Source organism: Megalobrama amblycephala, linkage group LG1 (assembly GCF_018812025.1).
Source record: "Megalobrama amblycephala isolate DHTTF-2021 linkage group LG1, ASM1881202v1, whole genome shotgun sequence".
Taxonomy (NCBI): domain Eukaryota; kingdom Metazoa; phylum Chordata; class Actinopteri; order Cypriniformes; family Xenocyprididae; genus Megalobrama; species Megalobrama amblycephala.
Genome location: NC_063044.1, coordinates 40,307,207 through 40,326,758, shown reverse-complemented (window position 1 = coordinate 40,326,758; position 19,552 = coordinate 40,307,207). Strand labels below are relative to the sequence as shown.

Sequence of the window (19,552 nt, the reverse complement as noted above, 5' to 3'; positions counted from 1 at the left end):
ACACATTTCAAAGCAAAGTTCACGTAACAGCTTACTAGCAGTCTGAGAATTTCAGACCTTCGTGATTTATCAAATGAATGAAAACAGGTCTTTGGTGCATAGAGCAGTTAGCGGCTAATAATGACTAATACTTTAATGCTTATTGTAGATATAGCTTCATTTCAAGACCCTCTCGACTCTCAGGCTGTTACAGAAAATACATTTTACAGAACTGTCAGACAACTAGTTAAAAGAATATTTCACTTACATACACTACCGTTCAAGTTTGAATCGCTAACTAATGTTTTTGAAAGTCTCTTATGCTCACCAATGCTGCATTTACTTGAACAAAATACAGTAAAAACTATTTAAAATAACATTTCTATTTTATTTTCAATTTAAAATAACTTTGCATATCTGAATTTTTATCAGTGTTGAAAACAATCGCGCTGCTTAATGTATGATATATTTATTCCAGGATTCTTTGATTGAGATAAAGTTTCAAATACATTTGAAATCTCATGTCTTTACTGTCGCTTTTGATCGATTTAATGCATCCTTGCTGAATAAATAAACGAAATGAATAAAATACTAACCCCCTTTTGAATGGTAGTGTATATATTACTTAAAAATGCTGAAATGTGAAAATTAAACAAAGCTGGAAGCACATTGAGTGCAAGCCTGAAGATTACAAAATAGACAACAGATATCAGACTGGCGGTTGGATCCACAAACTAATAATAATACAGTGCAACTAATCTTTGCATATTTTCTGTGTTTTCTATGTATATTCAACTGAACACTGCAATCTCTAGCTCTCTGGCTACTAGCTTCTCAGCTCATTTCTTTAAAATGCACCTAAGATAGCATCTTGTATAGGTCATTTTTCATGTGTTACAATGTTTTGTACAAAGTAAAATTTCTTCCCTTTCAGATTAGCTTACATTTCAAAACAGCAACATCATCTTTGCATACATGTAGATTAAAAACCTTAATACAGTGTCTTCCTAAAATTATTCTCAACAACAATAGCCATTCATTTTAGGCATCCATTTGCTCAAACTGTAAGTAATCGAGGGCCGTCTTTACCTCAGATCGGCCACATTAACATTTAGACAGATGCAGTTTCCCATAATTCTTTGTAAGGTCTCTAATTCCTGAAGAGATCCTGCTATTCAAAACAGGCTTGAGTTCATTTTCTTCTTGTGATTCTGAAGGAAGGCTATTTTGGGCTGAGAGGCGCAGACCGTCCGTTACCGTCCCCAAAAAGACTTTTGAGCTTGGAATGAAGATCTTGCCACACCTCACCCATCTAGATCAGAGCAAAATAATACACATCAACAAATATTATAGTAATAAAGCTAATGAAGTAATATGAAAGTAGTAAAGCTTTGGCACTTCTTGAAAGGAATAACACAAACTTAGATACTAGATAAAGGATAAGCTTACCTCCTTATGTCCCTGCACCTGTGAGTCTACAAATGCTCCCAGGATATGAGACGTAATGGGCAGGTATGTGAATATGAGCTGGCTCTCCTGGTGCAGGCAGAACAGGGAGAAGTAGTTGCGCAGCTCCATGGCCTGAATGGCGTTTTCTTGCTGCAGTGAGTCAGAGATCAGAGTGAGGTCACAGTGCGGTCACATCATCCCACCCTAACCGCCATCATCATCATCATCATCCCTGTGGTGACTAATTACTGCTACTTGCACATGATGAGCAATCTAGCAGTTAAAAACCACTGGATCATGACATGTTATTTGAAGGTTAAACAGATATTGTATGAGCCTCACATGACTTTTCATTGCATTAATATCAGTCAAGTATGAGTGATACTTTCTCTCGTCCTCCAGCTGCCTGGGCTTTTACCATAAAAAAAATATAGAGTAAGCTTTTATAAAAGTTGTTTTTCTAACAAAATTAAATGGATAAATCTTTAAAATAAATCAATAAATGGTCAAATAAAGTAACAGTGCAAAATGGCTGCTCAAATGATCATTTAAATGCTTAAAGGTGCTAAAGAGGATGTTTTGTTTTATACATTTTTGCAATATTACTTGAAACTGTCTTTACTAACTGATAAAAGACTATTTATTAGGTGCACTGAAAGGAATAATATCAATATACATCATCTGTGCACGAGGTAGGGCCTTAAAAACTTCAGATCATCGCGTAAACGATTGGCCCTCTGGCTTGTCAATCACTGCCATGACGTTCCTTGTGCGAGACGTGCGCGGCTGCGCGCTCCAGTAACTTTCCACACCACAGGCGACGCATTCAATGTTTTTGTCAGGAGTAACAACTGCAGATTATGTGTTACCTGCGGTGAGTCCGACATAATGAATCCACTAACACGACACAGCGAATGCCGGTGGTAAACAAACACTCATGTTCCAGTACTCGTGCACGAGTTTTGGGAGGCGTTCCCTCGAAATGAGCTGTTAAGGAGGGGGGTTGTTCTTACGCATGCGCTCATTTCAAAAACTCACTAACAGTCTTTGGTTTCTCAGTCGACGAAAAGATCCTCTGTATCACCTTTAAATGGAAATCTGGCCAGACTTACTTGGAATTACTTGGTGGCTCATACAATATTTTGAGTGCTCTTAATGCAATGAAATTACATTGTCTATTAGAATAGTGGTTCTTTTCAGTTTGGTCTAATTTTACATCAAAGAACTACAGTATTTCCTATTTTAATGTTTTAAAACGTAATTCATTCCTTTATTTATTTCAGCATCATTACTCCAGTCTTCAGTGTCACATGATCCTTCAGAAATCATTCTAATATGATGATTTGATGCTCAAAGAACATTTCTTATTATTATCAATGTTGAAAACAGTTGCTTAATATTTTTGTGGAAACAGTGAAACATTTTTAGGATTTATTATTCACCCTCATGTCATTCCACACCCGTAAGACCTTTGTTCATCTTCTGAACACAAATTAAAGGTGCCCTTGAATTAAATATTGAATTTATCTTGGCATAGTTGAATAACAAGAGTTCAGTACATGGAAAAGACATACACTGAGTTTCAAACTCCATTGTTTCCTCCTTCTTATGTAAATCTCATTTGTTTAAAAGACCTCCGAAGAACAGGCGAATGTCAACATAACACTGACTGTTACGTAACAGTCGGGATCATTAATATGTACGACCCCAATATTTGCATATGCCAGCCCATGATCGAGACATTAGACAAGGGCAGAACGTCTGGATGTGCACAGCTGAATCATCAGACTAGGTAAGCAAGCAAGGACAATAGCGAAAAATGGCAGATGGAGCAATAATAACTGACATGATCCATGATTACATGATATTTTTAGTGATATTTGTAAATTGTCTTTCTAAATGTTTCGTTAGCATGTTGCTAATGTACTGTTAAATGTGGTTTAAGTTACCATCGTTTATTACTGTATTCACGGAGACAAGAGCCGTCGCTATTTTCATTTTTAAACACTTGCAGTCTGTATAATTCATAAACACAACTTCATTCTTTATAAATCTCTCCAACAGTGTGTAATGTTAGCTTTAGCCACAGAGCACTATCAAACTCATTCAGAATCAAATGTAAACATCCAAATAAATACTTTACTCACATGATCCGATGTATGCATGCAGTATGCATGACGAACATCTTGTAAAGATCCATTTTGAGGGTTATATTAGCTGTGTGAACTTTGTTTATGCTGTTAAAAGCAAGCGCAAGCTCCGGGGGAGGGGGAGCACGAGAATTAAAGGGGCCGCAACCTATATATCGGTGCATTGTTAATGATTCCCCAAAATAGGCAGTTAAAAAAATGAATAAAAAAAAATCTATGGGGTATTTTGAGCTGAAACTTCACAGACACATTCAGGGGACACCTAAGACTTATATTACATCTTTTAAAAAAGAAGTTCTAGGGCACCTTTAAGATATTTTTGATGAAATCCAAGAGGTATATGACTCGTCCATAGACATCAATATAACCAACACTTTCAGGTCCAGAAAGGTACTAAAGATATTGTTTAAAAAGTTGACATGACTGCAGTGGTTCAATCTTAATTTTATAAAGAGACAGGAATACATTATGTGCGCAAAAACAAAACAAAAATTACGACTTTATTCAACAATATCTTCTCTTCTGTGTCATTCATATACGCTGTTTACGTCCAGCACTTCCAGGTTCTACATCAGGACTTTCTACATCTTACGGGTGTGGAATGACATGAGGGTGAGTAATAAATGACAGAATTTAGATTTTTGGGTGAACTAACCCTTTAGATTAACATTTTAACTTGGACATCACTAAAAAAAACATCTTCTAATTTATATATATTTTATAACTCAAATCTTTCACAGGCCTCCTTGCATCCTTTTGCGGCCCCTCTGGACCCCAGTTTGAAAACCCCTTGCCTACACAAGATGAAAAAAGAGGCCTCCTGCTACCTCTCTAAAGAGGCGGAGGTCTTTGTTCAGAATCCTGCAGCATCCCTAAAGGGATTCTGAGGATACAAATCTTGCTCTAGGGGTTTAGTTTCAAGTCCTACAGATCAATTTCACCAACTAAATTAAAGGGATGTATCAGAACCCCTCAAGCTACTGCTACTCCCCACATTTCTCCTCTGCTTATTCTACTTCACAAGCTGCTATAGCTCTTTGTAGTGTGAGTGTGTGTGTGAGGGCTGACCTGGACGATGCGGGACTCCAGCTGCTCTACAGAAACCTGTTCTTTAGGCTGCACGGTGGCGCTCATCATTTGTCTCTTCATGACACTGTACTTCTGCAGCGCTCGCTGATGTTCGTGCAAGACCCCTTTCTCATGCCGTTCACACAAGTCCTGTATGACAACACACATACACGATCATTAAAAAGAACCTGCTGTGGCTTGGCTTATAGGTTAACTTATATATACATTGAGCTTTGGTGCTCATGTGGGTGACACGGGTTTGAATACAGCTCGCAACGCATGCCAATTCTGTTACTCATTCCCATTATTTCCTGTCTTCTCATTAGAATATGCTGATTTGCTGCTCAGTTATTATTGGTGCTCAATTATTAATAATGATTCTTATTATCTCAATGTTGAAAATGTTTTTGCTGCAAACCATGAGTTTTTCAGGATTCTTTGATGAATAGAAAGTACAAAAGAACTGCATTTATTTGAATTTTTTTTTTGTAAAATGATGAATGTCTTTACTGTCACTTTTGATCGATTTAATGCATCCTTGCCGAACAAAACGTTGTTTAAATCTTACTTGCTCCAGATGTTTAAATGGTTGTATATTACGGTTTCCGCAGAAATATTAAGCAGCATAGCTTATAATTGATAATAAGAAATGTTTCTTTAGCAGCAAATCATCATATTAGAATGATTTCTGAGGGATCACGTTACACTGAAGATGTTAATGATACTAAAATAAATAAAGGAATTAATTACACTTTAAAATACAGTCAAACCAAAAATTATTTTTTATATTTTTTTATAATTTTACTAGTGGGTGCAGGACACTATAGTTCATTTATGTAAGTGAGGAAAGCAAAATAAAGTAAACTGTGACATATTTTACCAAAAATTGTTCACACAGGGTTCATGCAGGTTTCAGTAAGTCAAATTTAAGACCTTTTTAAGACATTTTAAGACCATAAAGATTGAAATTTAAGACCTACACGACGCATTACCAAAAAATATTCAAATCAAAGAAATTCTGAAAAAATCATTTTATTTCAATGAATTCAGTCATTGAAACAGCATTAATTTAATTTACAGATAAAGCAATCACATTAGTAACCTTCCACACCAGGCCCGGCTCCAGATATGAGATGAAAGGTGGGCCAAATGATATTCCAGGTGGGCCGGTCGGATTGGTGGGGGGCTTTAATGCTTTAATCTCACATGTCTATTGATATAGATAAGGAAATTGTTAGGGTTGTTTGTTATTGTTATTGTTATAAACTATTATACTATTTTGAAAAATCACATTACAAAATATAATGTGAGATAACACAAATAATATTTGCAACATTTATTATTTTAATTTTTTTGCACGAGCTGTTTATACTGTACGAAATTAGAACTTTTGTCCAATACCTCCTCTAGGGGGGTCCGGGGGCATGCACCCCCGTAAGAAAATTTTGTACATTTTAAGGTTAAATGCATCAATCTGGTGCACTTTGGAAGCTCAAAATTAAGAGCTTCAACTCATGTACAGTGTGCAAATTGACCAAAGAAACAACATTGACTTGTACCTGGACATTAAAGAGGGTTCAAACATATTTTTAGTTGTGATATAAAGTCTACATCGTTTTAGGTGTTTTAGGATGCCAAACAATTATAACAATAAAATAATAATATAATAATGTTTTAGGCCTATATAATTATACATATGACAGTAATATCCATATAGGCTATTGTAACAAATGCAATCTAATATATATATATATATATATATATATATATATATATATATATATATATATATATATATATATATATATATTGGTTAGGCTACTTTACACAACGTATAGGAAAATTAAAATACTAGTTTGTAGCCAATTTCTAATCCTTGAGCTTTAATTTTGATCACCAAATCGCCAGCTGATCGTGTGAGCAAAGTGCGCACTTCTCTTTAAAACACGCAGCACAAACAGACTAAATATATACTTAATCACTGTATATATTTTGGTGCTTTATTAAGGCACAAAGCCATTACGGTTTCGATTTTAGTTCATTGGCAAAATACAATGTAGAGACCATTTATGTTTTAAATTTTCGGTTCATTATGAAATGGTGGCGGCGCACAGGGTCATTAATGGGAAACACTGAATGAATGAATGCTAAAGTTGTCGTATCAGTTGTTATCATAACAAAAACGCTTCAACCGGACCGAACGAGAGTCTCGAGGCCTGCCGCTGCGCTGAGTGAGTGACAGGAGGCTCCGATGTGCGTGAACTCGCTGTCATATGGATACTGTAGAGAAGCGGTATTGAACGGTTTAACATATTTTAGAGACATGTTTAGAAAAAATATATATTTTAGCAGCACTACTAAGGGGGAGGTTGCAGCTTGGTCTGGAGCTGAATTGAATATCACACTAATTTTGTGATTGGCTGTTATGTGGTGTGGGGCCAGGGTGGGCCAAGCCTCTGATTGGGTGGGCCAGGCCCACCCTGGCCCCCCCGTGGAGCCGGGCCTGTTCCACACACAACGTGCCAAATGCCCAAAATGAAAATAGGCTAAAACAAACTTGCCCTCAAATAGAATAGATTTCATCTCATAATTATTTACATTACAAAACAGCATATTAATAGCCTAATAGAGATTGAACAGGCTACTCCAATCCATGTAACAACCAATGTAGCGCGCATACACACACACACACGTTAGATACATAGATACTTATCTCGGGATAATTAGAGTTTCTATCTACGTATCTATCTATCATTGATTATCTTATGTGTGTGTGTGTGTGTGTGTGTGTGTGTGTGTGTGTGTGTGTGTGTGTGTGTGTGTGTGTGTGTGTGTGTGTGTGTGTCGCACTGTCCCATGAACTGTGAGCCCAGGTACCTCGACTTAACAATTCCATTGTTCCAGAAACGAACGTGGACATGATTCTGATTCTGAACGTGGACGTCAAGCTGCTTGGTCCTGGTGGTCTGATTTTGGCTTTCGTCGAACATTACGACATACGGCCCGGTAAGAGTACGAATAAATTCCCTCTTTATAAACTCACCCAATCCAAATCTCCCCACATAAGCGATCTTGTTGGGCCCACAGGAGAACGTCTTCGCGATTACTAAATCAGGGAACATCACTTGGAAGAGATCGCTAATCTCACTGGTGCTATTAAATGAGTGGTGTTTAGTCACCCTGTGCAGAATCCAAAGCACTTCGGCTTTCGATGTGTCAGTCGATCCAAAAGTACCCCAAAGGCTGTTCAACGGAAATGGCCGAGTCCGCTGAAGGCATTTTGCAGCTAGCTTGTGTTTCTCCGCTCTGGCGTGTGACTTTTTTACAAAGTTTGCAGTGAGCCTCGTACATGGAGCTGGGTACCGCTTGTAACCAACAGCAGAAATGTATGATCTAACCATGTCTCGTTGAAAGTACACTTTCTCGTTTTCCACACGTAGCCGAACTTTAACAAACTCTGAGGAGACGCAGATGTATTTCGCGGGCAAGTGTTGCATTTATCACAGGATTTGTAGTTTTATCACCGCGTACGTACCAACACCAATATCCCCCAGAAAGAACTACGACTCGCTACTTTTTTGCTACTTTGTAATAACTTTTACCAGGTTGCGTTTCTGGAAATGGGTAAAAAAAAAAATTAGACCTGACTAAATGAAATTTAAGACCTCAGATGAAAATCTGGCCGTTTTTGAGACTTTTTAAGGCCTTGAATTTAAAGTTCAGAATTTTAGACTTTTTTAAGACTTTTTAAGACCCCGCAGGAACCCTGTCACACAGTGGACTATCAGTAAAATTGATAAAGATTTGGAACCAAAAAATATTCAGACACTTTGACCTGACCATGTTTTGCTTAAGTATTATCTGACATAATTAAGATAATTTTTTTTCTGACACAGTTTAACTCTGAGATCTTGTCATATTTTATTACCATTTTTTTAAACTAAAGTGAATAAACTGTATTAATGAATGAAATGTTCAAGGTGTCTGAATAAATTTTGGTTTGACTGTATATATTAAAATAATATTTGTAATATTTCACACTATTTCTGTTTTTACTATATTTTTGATCAAATAAATAAATGAGTTTGTGAACAAAAAAAAAGAAAAGAAAAGAAAACATTAAAAAAAAAATCTTAATTATTCCTAACTTTTAACCGGCAGTGTATAAATAATCTTTTAATAGCCTTAAAAGTCACATTTCAGTTTATTTCCTCTTAATGGACAAAAAAAAAGTCTATTTAGGAAAAAAAGAGAGAAAAACTTCTCGTCTGAGACCAAATGTCAAAATACATCAGTACTCACCCTGTACGACTGCAGCAAGTCCAGAAACAGATTTAGTTTTTCCACCACATCATCCTCCTCTCTTCTGCCCTGTATTAAGTAAACAAATTAAATCCCTCTGTAGCAGCATTCGACCGAGTCACATGGTATATGTTGGGCAGCACAGTACCTGTTGGGCAGCTTTTTCAGACAGAAGTGAGAACTCAACAGAAAGCCCTTTGACAGAGTGTCTGAGAGCAGCCCAGGGACTCTTGCAGGATGCCAGGAGAGGCACAGGTGACTCATCTGATCCCAAAGAACTGGAGTGGAGAGAGATCAAAGCTTAAATCTATGGCCAGTAGTTACAAATGTCTGACAATCAAGTACTCTCAAACCCCTGTGATAATATATATTCCAGTATTTGGTAACACTTTATACTTTACAGTGCCGTAGTTACATGTTACTACAGTACTTACTATAGTAATAACAGTAAATTATGCATAATTACAAGTAACTAACCCTAAACCTAAACCTAACCCTAACTGAAACTGTTTAGTAAGTACATGTAGTTAATTAATAGTACTTATTTGAGTAATTACAATGTAACTACGGTACTGTAAAATAAAGTGTAACCCAGTATTTTCCAATGATTCAAACAGTTAATGTTACATGTACCATTGTGTGTAAGAGATAATGCACAGTCAATTAGTCACCATCATAAAAGAAACTTCTGCAGGATTAATGGACTTGTATCAATCTATAGGTTTAATCTGTAGGTGTCACTAAATCCTTTTTACGAGCCCAAGTAAAGTTTTGCAATGGCCCAATTAAATTTTCCTGATAAATCATTGTTTGATGAGGTAGGTTACAATAGATACGTATGAAAATCACAAGCCTTGGCTCCGCCCCATCGCCGTGCTCCTCCTCCACTTTTCCCCGTGGAATCCTCAAATTGTCTTGCAGACAGTCAGTCGGACGATTATTCACAATACGATGTTGTAGTTCAGGAGAGGTAACTACCAGGCTAACGCTTATCGCTGTGATAATGAGTAGTATGTGAATTTGTATTATTTAGTTGAATGAGGACATCCATGACCAAGTGAATTAGATCTGGAAACTTGGTACAAATTTGATCAATAATGTTAGCTTGATGTTTCTGTTTTCTTTTCCTGTATATAGTTCCTGTGAACCTTTGACTGTGGCTGCGTTCCACTACACTTTTAGAGACGACTCATGAACTTCCCTAACCACTTCCCCTCAGGGGAATCCCTGCCACCATTCTGAAGTGTGCTCCACTTTGTGAAGTGGACGAGAGAAGTTTATATGGACAGACCCTCACTCCCAAGTCTACTTCATATGTACACTTCAGGGGGGGGAATGTAAATAATAAATCAACTCCATAGCAGATTGCAAGTGATCAAGGGCTTAGGATGTTCCAATTCAGCCCGTTGCACAGTAGTGGACACTCGTGCAATGTAAGCAATGACGTACATCCAAATCAACGAGACTGAGGGAAGTTGGCAAGGGAAGGGCATAAAAAAACACCCCACTATTTGAGGGGACAGTCATTTGTATTGGTGCACTCATTTAATCCCATAATGCACCGCAATAGCGAGTGTAAGACATACACTCAACTCATACTCATGCCAAATTAATTCCTACATCTCGCCAGAAGATGGCACCCACAGCTGAATCAACCATCCGTTCGTTTCCAAACCGCTGGTCCAATGTGGCTACAGCGTAATATCATACAGGTATAAATTTCTTTCTAAAGGGTAGGTAACACACACAGTTTCTACCAATCTCATGTTAATCTTGAGTACCTGTAGAGTGGTATAGCATCCTTCATATCTCCGAAAAGTCTTAGTTTTATCATATTTATAAAAGATAGATATGCTGTACCAAGTCTTTCCGAAAAAAGCCGAGCTCCTGGAGGCGTGCCTGCCGTGGGCAGAGCTAAAGAGTCACAAGCACGCGCAGCTTTTGCGTAGAGATCGTCTGCAAGCTGCGACATCATTATAAATAAAAAGGGAACAAAAACATTTGTGTTGTTTACATTTTATGCACTCATAAACCGATTGCCAACAAAACACAGACATTTGATGCTCACGCCCGCGATCAGCAATTCCAGCGCCGAACTGGGACTTGTTTACAAAGCATTTATCACCGAAATTCTGGGAACAAACAAACATACACGCACAACTCCATTGCTGCCCCAGAAAAACAAACTTCATCCACTGTTCTCTTAATGCTGGGTTCTTTGGGAAGCTTAAAAAGGTAATCTTTCCCTCACAACCAAAAACACACTCCTTTGGTGACAGGAGCTGCATCTTATTTCGGAGGCTGCGTCCTCCAGAGGTCGCATTTGAAGGCTGCATACGTCATTAGGGTTGTCATATTTAAGAAAAGAAACCATAATAAAATTGACTGATATTCATTGTGAGGTGTAAAGTACTGTCATTTCTTTCTTACTTTGCAATCTGATGGTTATTTTTCTGAAATGAGACTACCTCGATGATGTAAGCAGCCTTCAATTGCGGCTTTCGAAGGGTGCAGCTCCTGAATTGGGACACAGCCACTGTTGAAAAATCTCTCGGGTTCCGTATCCCAAACGAAGCACGTCGATGGGCGTGCTCTTGCTCTTGCTCTGGGTGGTGTGTGTGTGCACGCTTATCAGGGAGAAATGCCCATACAAGTAATTTCACTCTTTATTACGTGATAAAGGGCCATACTCGAAAAAAAAACTCTCCAAAAGCTGGTCCTAAACTGGAAGTAGTGTATTTGGCACATACGTCCAACTCGTGTTTTGAAACTTTGGCTATGTTTAGCATAAGAATGCCACTCTTTAACAGTGTAAATAAGTCAGAATGCAGAATGTCCCCTTTACTTGATTATTAAATCATTTAATTAAGGTTTACACATGCTAGTTTCCATGACAGAGTTCAAGATACATTTTTTCATTATTGCTGGAGCTGCCAGTTCGCTAAGTTTCAAATGACCATTAAACAACAAGCACAAGCTATGCAAAAGTGCTTCTGCGCACTCATTGTCCGAATTCGCTCACTCGTTTTATTTAACTCCTTCTAGTGGACTATATTAGTGGACTAATGTAGGAAATAGTAAATGAGGGTATAGGGGGCCATTTCAAACACAGCTTTTGTTTCCTTAGTTACCCTTGTTAGTCACCATAGCTTTTAATCGGTTTCACCTGTGCCTTGTTATCCTCTTGTTAGTATTTAAGTATTTTTTTGACAGTTGTTGTCTTTACGTCTCTGTTGTAGGGCTGTTGCCTCTCCTGTTTTCCATTTTGGATTTTGTTTTTGTGTTTGTTGAATAAATGCAGTTTGATTATAGATCCTCGCCTCATCTGTTCCATGCTGCATGTGACACACCTAGACAATTTTAGCTCTTTAAAGTAAATTAAAATGTCGAACTGAACTAACGAAATGATCTGCAGCTCATACTTTAATGTTATGGTGCTGTTTTTGCAAACCAGAGACACTGTAAAGCTTTAGGCATGGCACTCAGGATGAGTTGGTACCTGAGCTCCTTCCCAAACATCAGCAGATCTGTGGCGTTCTCCTTCGAGCGCTCGGCCATCCTCTCTGCCCTGTCTCGTAACTTCTGAAAACTGCTATGGACATTTCTGATGAGCTCCCTGCTGGACGAAAATTGACTTTGGATATCTGCTGGGAGGTAATCCTAGAGGAGAAATCACAATACTGATTAATAAATATTGCACAAATATTTAACATATGATGGATGTGAAGTAAAATAAAGCTGAATAAAACCTTGGCCTGAGTTGCATATTTGCAGGTCATGAACTCATCCCCCATTTTTCTGCAAGCATCTCTAAGCTTAGGTTGGACATCCTGTCGGAAATAAATATGGGAAGTCACAACCTGATGAACGTCTATGGAAAATATATAAAAATATATATATTTTCTCAAGCCGAAATTGGCATATCTAATTTATTTTTCTTGCATTAAATATATTATAAAATGTAAACCTGTTTATCTAGAACATTGAATCAAGTTGGTGTTCTAGTCTGGCAAAAAGTTCATACCGAACCACTGAAGGTCAGGAATATTTTCACAAGCTCATCTTCGGAAAAGACTGGGTGTCTAGCCACAAGATTTAGGAACCTGCCCAGAGCTCGTCTCCGCCCTTCAATGAACTCTCGCTCTGACATGGAGGTCAGGACTGCAGCGGGGCCAAAGAACAGAGAAAAGATTACATTTTTCCAGAAACAACAAAACATAGTCCTTCCATTAATACAACACAGCAAGGAACTTTCTGGTACTCAGTTACTATGGAAGTACAACTTGCTGAAGTCGGCAGAAAAGCAGAACAAGTTTACTTTTTGGCAGAGCTGCGATTGTTTGTCTGGTGCATTCCCAGAAAGCATTGAATGTCACAGTACAGCCTAAGTGAGAGGTGCAAAAGACTATAATCTACAGGTTTGGTTACAAACCCTTCACAGGCTGATATTTTACAGTCAATAAAACAATGGCCTACCTCCTTTCAGTGCCCTTTTTGGAGGAAGCGCTGGCACGGCTCTGTAAGCATATCTCTGAAGCAGGAGCTCATGGAAGACATCAAAATCGCTGTATCGCCGATAGACTGATACTGTAAAACGCTGAAAAGGGCACATAGCACATGTAAATAATACAAATGTAACTGTTGCAATGTTGTTTATACTCAACAGTAATATTACACACTAACTAAAGTTAAAAAAGTGAAATCATTATCAAGGAGCTCTTTAAACATACTGCACTCTTGAAAATAAAGGTACTTTTTTGAAATTAATGGTTCTATAAAGAACATCCATGGAATCTTTTGATTCCACAAAAGGTTCTTTATAGTACAAAAAAGTTGTTTAGATTATTAACATAGGCGTAATTTGCAGGTGGGACGGGTGGGACATGTCCCCACCACTTTTTGAAACATATCTCGGCATTGATGTATCTTGATGTTTAAAATCATGCAGAGTGCTCGTTGCTGCTGTTATCAGTGGCACAACAGTGTTCTCTTGGCGCTCTTCACAGACGAGCGGAGACTCTCTATTTGTTCTGGTAAAATCACAAAAAAAATGCACATAAATGTGTCCCTGCTCTTGATATACAATCACTAATGAACATTTTGGTTTTAATGAGGGAAAAAAATGAAGTAAACCATACGAGGGTGGATTAGAAACCAGAACCTCTAGCACGCTTAACAAAAATTCTACCACTAGTCCATTAGGACAATCAAATTCTTGGCGCGGATCCATGTATTTATTGACTAATGTAAATACTCTTGAGACTAACATATTATAGCTATTATATTAAACATGAGGTCTATATAAAAAAATCTTGTGCATTTATTATTGTAATAATAATACAATTAAAACACACCCCCACCCCACCACACACATTCCTGTCCCACCCACTTTTTAAAACAAAGTTACACCACTGATTATTAAAATGTTATTAAAACATGGTTCTTTTAAGAACTGTTCACTGAAAGGTTATTTGGGGAACCAAAAATGGTTCTTCTGCAAAAACCCCCTTTTGGAACTTTTATTTTTAAGAATGGGATTACCAAGGAATTCCAAGGCTCATTGGTCTCTGTTTACACATTTATTTTGGGCAGTCCCCTTTTAACGGCATCACCGACACAAATGCTAAAGCAGAAGTGAGTGTTTTTTTCAGCTTAATATGGAGAGAAGAAAATTTTAGGCTGATTTCCCCTACATTGTTTGTGCATCATGCTAGACTGACACAGCAACAATGACTGAACTAATGGTTTAGGATTTGGACCAATCGATTTTGTCTGATTAGTAAAATGTAAACTTGTAAACTGGGTATTTTAATGCCACCTCCAATCTCACTCACCTCACTGGTGACCTGATACTCCACATGTTTAAGAAACAGTCCCTTCTTCTCAGGAATGAGCTCAACTTTGATGGTGTCCTTCTTCAACAGCTCTGCCAGAGTCAGGGACAAGATCAGAGGACTCTCCTGAACCGACTGCATCTTCAGACTCTGAAGCTCCTTCGGCTCTCCTAGCTGAGGCTTTGGGAACTCTTAAAAAAACATGACATACAACACCATGTATTTAGAGAGGTGTGACAGCCAGATGTGTGACTAAACGTTACACGTGGGTGATCACAGTATCATACTTAATCACTTTAAAGAAGATAAAGAAGATGACTTTCTTCCCATCTCTGTTTCATAACAGTCTTATGACAGCACATAAATGACACAGCATTAAGGAAGGGTCACAAGTAACGAGAAGGAATGGGAGAAAAACAACAAACAGTGTTGAGCTATGTGGCACACAATATTTTTTCCTGTAGATTTCTGTGGTTCGAGTGTCAAATTTAGAAACAAAAATCTGGAAAATGGGAAAAAACAACTTGACTCTGCATAACAAAAAGTCGTCTCAGCAGATTCAAACCAAGATCTTTGCTTTTGTTTGGTGGAATGCAAAAAAAAAAGTTTCTTGGCCATTCCATAAAGAGATACACATTTTGGCATGCAATAGACGGGAAACTTGGTCTTGCTTAGAGGAGAAAACAGGAAACATCACTATTAAAGTGCACAGTCAACTGTCATACTGGCAACACCTGAAATAACACAAGAGGCCAGTATTGAAAAGAAATTTTAACCCTTCAGAACTGATGAAAAGCCTTTAACACAAGCCACTGAACAACCAGCCCAACAGAACCGTAGGCCTGAGGAATGTAAATCATACACACATGCTTTATAGGTGTATATGAGAACTCTTTTGGATTCAAAAGTGCTGAAATGTTGAAAGCGATAATAAAAAACCTCCACATATTAAGCTTTGCTCTTGCGCAAATCACAGCAAACAGATGGTGACACTGAAATGCAGCTTGAATGTAATTCAGCTGGGACAGCATGTGAGAGGCAATACAATATCACATGATATGTTGAACACAAGACAGTTTTTATGGAGACGTTACTGACTTTAAAATGACAACTGATTAAGCTACATATTTACAACAGTCAGCTGAGGAATAGATCTTCATTTGCTTACCTTGTATGAAATTCTCCAGCAGTTTGGGACTTGGTGGTTTTCCTTGTTGAGCAAGGGCAATGAGAGCCAAGCCTTTATACAGCGAGACTTTACTTAGGAATCCATCACCATTGTTTACATGTTCGGTTATCTAAAATGTAAATGAGATATCTTTCAGTCTGTGCAGAATAAGTCATGGTTCAACAAGAGAACCCAACGAAATTATGATATTTAGCCTTATCCAGCTGTAAATAAGCTTGTAGGATGTAATTTAGCTAACAATCAGCTACAATCTTCCTAGCCAATAATAAGACATAATACTGGTGCAAGTCTCACCTGGTTTTGAACGGTGATGGAGAGAGATGTTCTGCTGAGAACTCTCAGGAACACACTGATGGGCACTCGTTCATCAGTTCTGGAGCAAATGGCTTGATGCACTTCACGATAGTATGAAGGGACGGATCCTAGATTCAGAAGACTGTATGTTAAAGGGATAGGAGTTCATCCAAAATTAAAATTCTGTCATCAATTACTCAGCACCATGAGACTTTCGTTCATCTTCGGAGTACACATGAAGATATTTTGAATAAAATCTGAGAGATTTTTGTCCCTCCATTGAAAGTCTATTCGCCCAAATCTCTGATGTTCATAAAAAGATTGTAAAAGAAATCCATATGAATGGAGCAGTTTGGAGACACGATTGCTTTATATGATGAACAGATTTAATTAAAGGGATAATTCACCCAAAAATGAAAATTATCCAATGATTTACTCACCATCAAGCCATCCTAGCTGTCTATGACTACCTTCTTTCAGAAGAACACAACTGGAGTTGATTTGGAGTAAAAAAAAAAAAACATCAAAATAAAAAACATCCTGGTTCTTTCCAAGCTTTATAATGGTAGTGAATGGCACTCTAGATTCTGAAGCCCAAAAAAGCACATCCATCCATCATAAAAGTAATCCATACAGGTCTAGGGAGTTAATAAAGGCCTTCTAAAGCAAAACAATGGGATTTTGTAAAAAAAAAAAAAAAAAAAAAAAAAAAAAAATCCATATTTTAATCTTTTTAAACTATAATCACTGGCTTCCGGTAACGGTAATACATGAGTCAAGTTCTGGTGGAAGAGTGACCTCTGACCTGACATATAACATAGGATGTAGGAGTATCATAAGCTTAGGTGAGAGTAGACGCCTCTCGCAGTTCAAACAAATAGCGCTGGGCAACAAACTCAAGCTCCTTTTCTCTTATATTGAAATCCTTCGACATTTCTCTTTAAATAATTTTCGTTTTAGACTTCAAATTTGTGACCGGTGTTTTGTTTTGCTCTATCTTCTGCGATTCCGTCAATACGTCATGAGTCAGGGTCAGAGGTCACTCGCGTATGGCCAAAAGCCAGTTATTCTAGTTTATAAAGTTTTAAATATGGATATTTTTATAACAAAAACCCTTTGCTTCAGAAGGCCTTTATTAACCCCCTGGAGGCGTATGGATTACATTTATGATGGATGGATGCACTTTTTTTTTGGCGTCAAAATCTCGAGTGCCATTCACTACCATTATAAACCTTGGAGATCTAAGGATATTTTATAATATAACTCCGATTGTGTTCATCTGAAAGAAGATAGTCATAAACACCTAAGATAGCTTGATGGTGAGTAAATCATGGGATAATTTTCATTTTTGGGTAAACTATCCATTCAAGGCTTTATTCGCATATAAACATTGATCAGCAAACAAACATAGAGTACTCACATACGGTAAACGTAAGTTCAAGCATGATTGAACCATTAGAGTATTGGGTGAATTGGAGTGAATATAAATTACGACTAGGAATAAACGACTGGGATCATTTCTGTTTTTTTTGTTACTTTATGACAAAATGAACACACTGAAATAATCTTTTTTTAAACATGCTGATTGCTGAAACACTGATGTAATTGTAGTTGCACAATAGCCTACATTTGTATTTTTATTTTTTATTCAGTTCAGTAAGTTCTCATTATATTTGACACAAGTAGTGTAATAAAAAAACGCACAACTAAAAAAACGCACAACTAAAAAAAAATAAAACGACATTAGATAAAATTAAAGGGTATCACAAACATTTAATATTAACTTTATTTAACAGAAACAGGTTTTTTGGTACATTTTATAAAATTAATTTCAAGGGGCAAATAAATTTGGGTTTTTCCCAAATAAATATTGGCAGAGAAAATGATTTGATTGGCTTAAAAGCAGATTCTCTCGGCAGCACTGACAGTCTCTATGGCAACATTCAGCCTAAAGGGATGGAAGTATATTCACTGCATGCATAGGCTATTCATTGTAATAAACCATTGTGCCGTACCAGCTCTTGAACAAAACGATACACTGTTGTCATACAAAAATTTAAAAATATCTATCAGTTTTAACCTCGAGTGGTCAATCTGGACAATTTCGCAGAGCAAGTCACTAAACAAGAGAAACTAGTGAAACAACATGAAAACATTTCCGTAAGACAACAAGCTCATAACTCGCATTAAAGTGACGCACGTTTTCAGTCGCGATTTTTTAAAAACATAATCAGCGAAATCAAGAAAACAAATTCGCAGTCAACCGATAGTACAAAGGTTCGAATACATACATAAATCAGACAGCAAAACATGATCTAAAACTGTGCGATATTTAGTTTTAACTACCTTCATTGATGTCCCCTGCCATAGTTCAGATGTCATGTGAGAGCGATGGCACCTCCATGTGATTTCCTGCAGAAAAGAGCAGGAATGTCCTTCTCCTTAAAGTTGTAGTGATGTGGAAACACATGGTACAGTGTGTGACAGACCGGGTGGGTGGAGCTTCATCAGGTTCTACTGGCTCTCTGAGGACAAACACATCTTTATATGACATTACAGACTGGTTTTGTGTGGTTAGAATATCCTGTCTTTTTTCAATATAGAAATATATTTCATTTTCACCTTCCTTTTCTTTTTACTTAAGTGTTAAGAAGAAGGTAATTCACTCATGGGAAGTGAGAAAGCTAAACAAAAAAGCTAAAATATATTCTTACAACATTCACATTCACTGTTAAGGATGATATAAGTTATGACAACACATGTTTTTACATTGCTTTAACTCATCAAAATAAGCAATTTTCAACTTTTTTATACTACAAGATTCAACTATATTTTTTAAGTCAGTTTAAAGGGACAGTTCACCCAAAAATGTAAATTCTGTCATCATTTACTCACCCTCAAGTTGTTCAAAACCTGTATAATTTTCTTTGTTCTGTTGAACACAAAGGAAGATATTTTGAAGGTCAATTTTGGGTCAACTATCCCTTTAATGTACTTTAAGTTTAAATGACTTAAACATCCAAGTTGATTGTACTTAAAAATTAAGGCAGCAACTTTTCTTTTTTTACATTTACCACCCCAAAACATTACACTTAGTCTCTAATACAGAGATTTATAAAGAAGAAAAATGTAGGACCATGAAACCTCTAATCTCTTTCCCATTTCACTGTTCCTCTTTCAGTCAAAATAATTTTCAGTTGGAGACTAAACAAAACATCTTAAACTAAATCCAACTTAAGTTTAAGGAACTGAAAATAATCGTCATGATGATTTCATTAGTCATAAAT

The 19,552-nt window shown here is 37.1% G+C and overlaps 1 protein-coding gene across 1 annotated transcript; it reads right to left on the bottom strand.

Moving 5' to 3' along the window:
• Nucleotides 1-107: 107 nt before the first annotated feature.
• On the bottom strand, nucleotides 108-18,779 carry snx8a (sorting nexin 8a). The gene is made up of 13 exons (XM_048192746.1): nucleotides 18,612-18,779; nucleotides 16,266-16,393; nucleotides 15,951-16,080; nucleotides 14,783-14,973; nucleotides 13,425-13,545; nucleotides 12,973-13,109; nucleotides 12,698-12,778; nucleotides 12,448-12,608; nucleotides 9,097-9,226; nucleotides 8,949-9,017; nucleotides 4,647-4,796; nucleotides 1,429-1,578; nucleotides 108-1,291 (listed from the first exon to the last, which is right to left on the bottom strand). The coding sequence occupies exons 1-13, from the start codon at nucleotides 18,631-18,633 to the stop codon at nucleotides 1,202-1,204; spliced, it is 1,560 nt and encodes a 519-aa protein (XP_048048703.1). The 5' UTR covers nucleotides 18,634-18,779; the 3' UTR covers nucleotides 108-1,201.
• Between the last annotated feature and the right edge of the window lie 773 nt (nucleotides 18,780-19,552).

Coding starts and splice junctions, on each gene's coding strand:
- snx8a (XM_048192746.1), bottom strand. CDS start 18,633: ATGGCAGGGGACATCAATGAAG. Junction 14,974..15,950: donor GCTGGAGAATTTCATACAAG/GTAAGCAAATGA, acceptor TGTTTTTTTAAG/AGTTCCCAAAGCCTCAGCTA. Junction 13,110..13,424: donor AAAAAGGGCACTGAAAGGAG/GTAGGCCATTGT, acceptor GCCCCGCTGCAG/TCCTGACCTCCATGTCAGAG.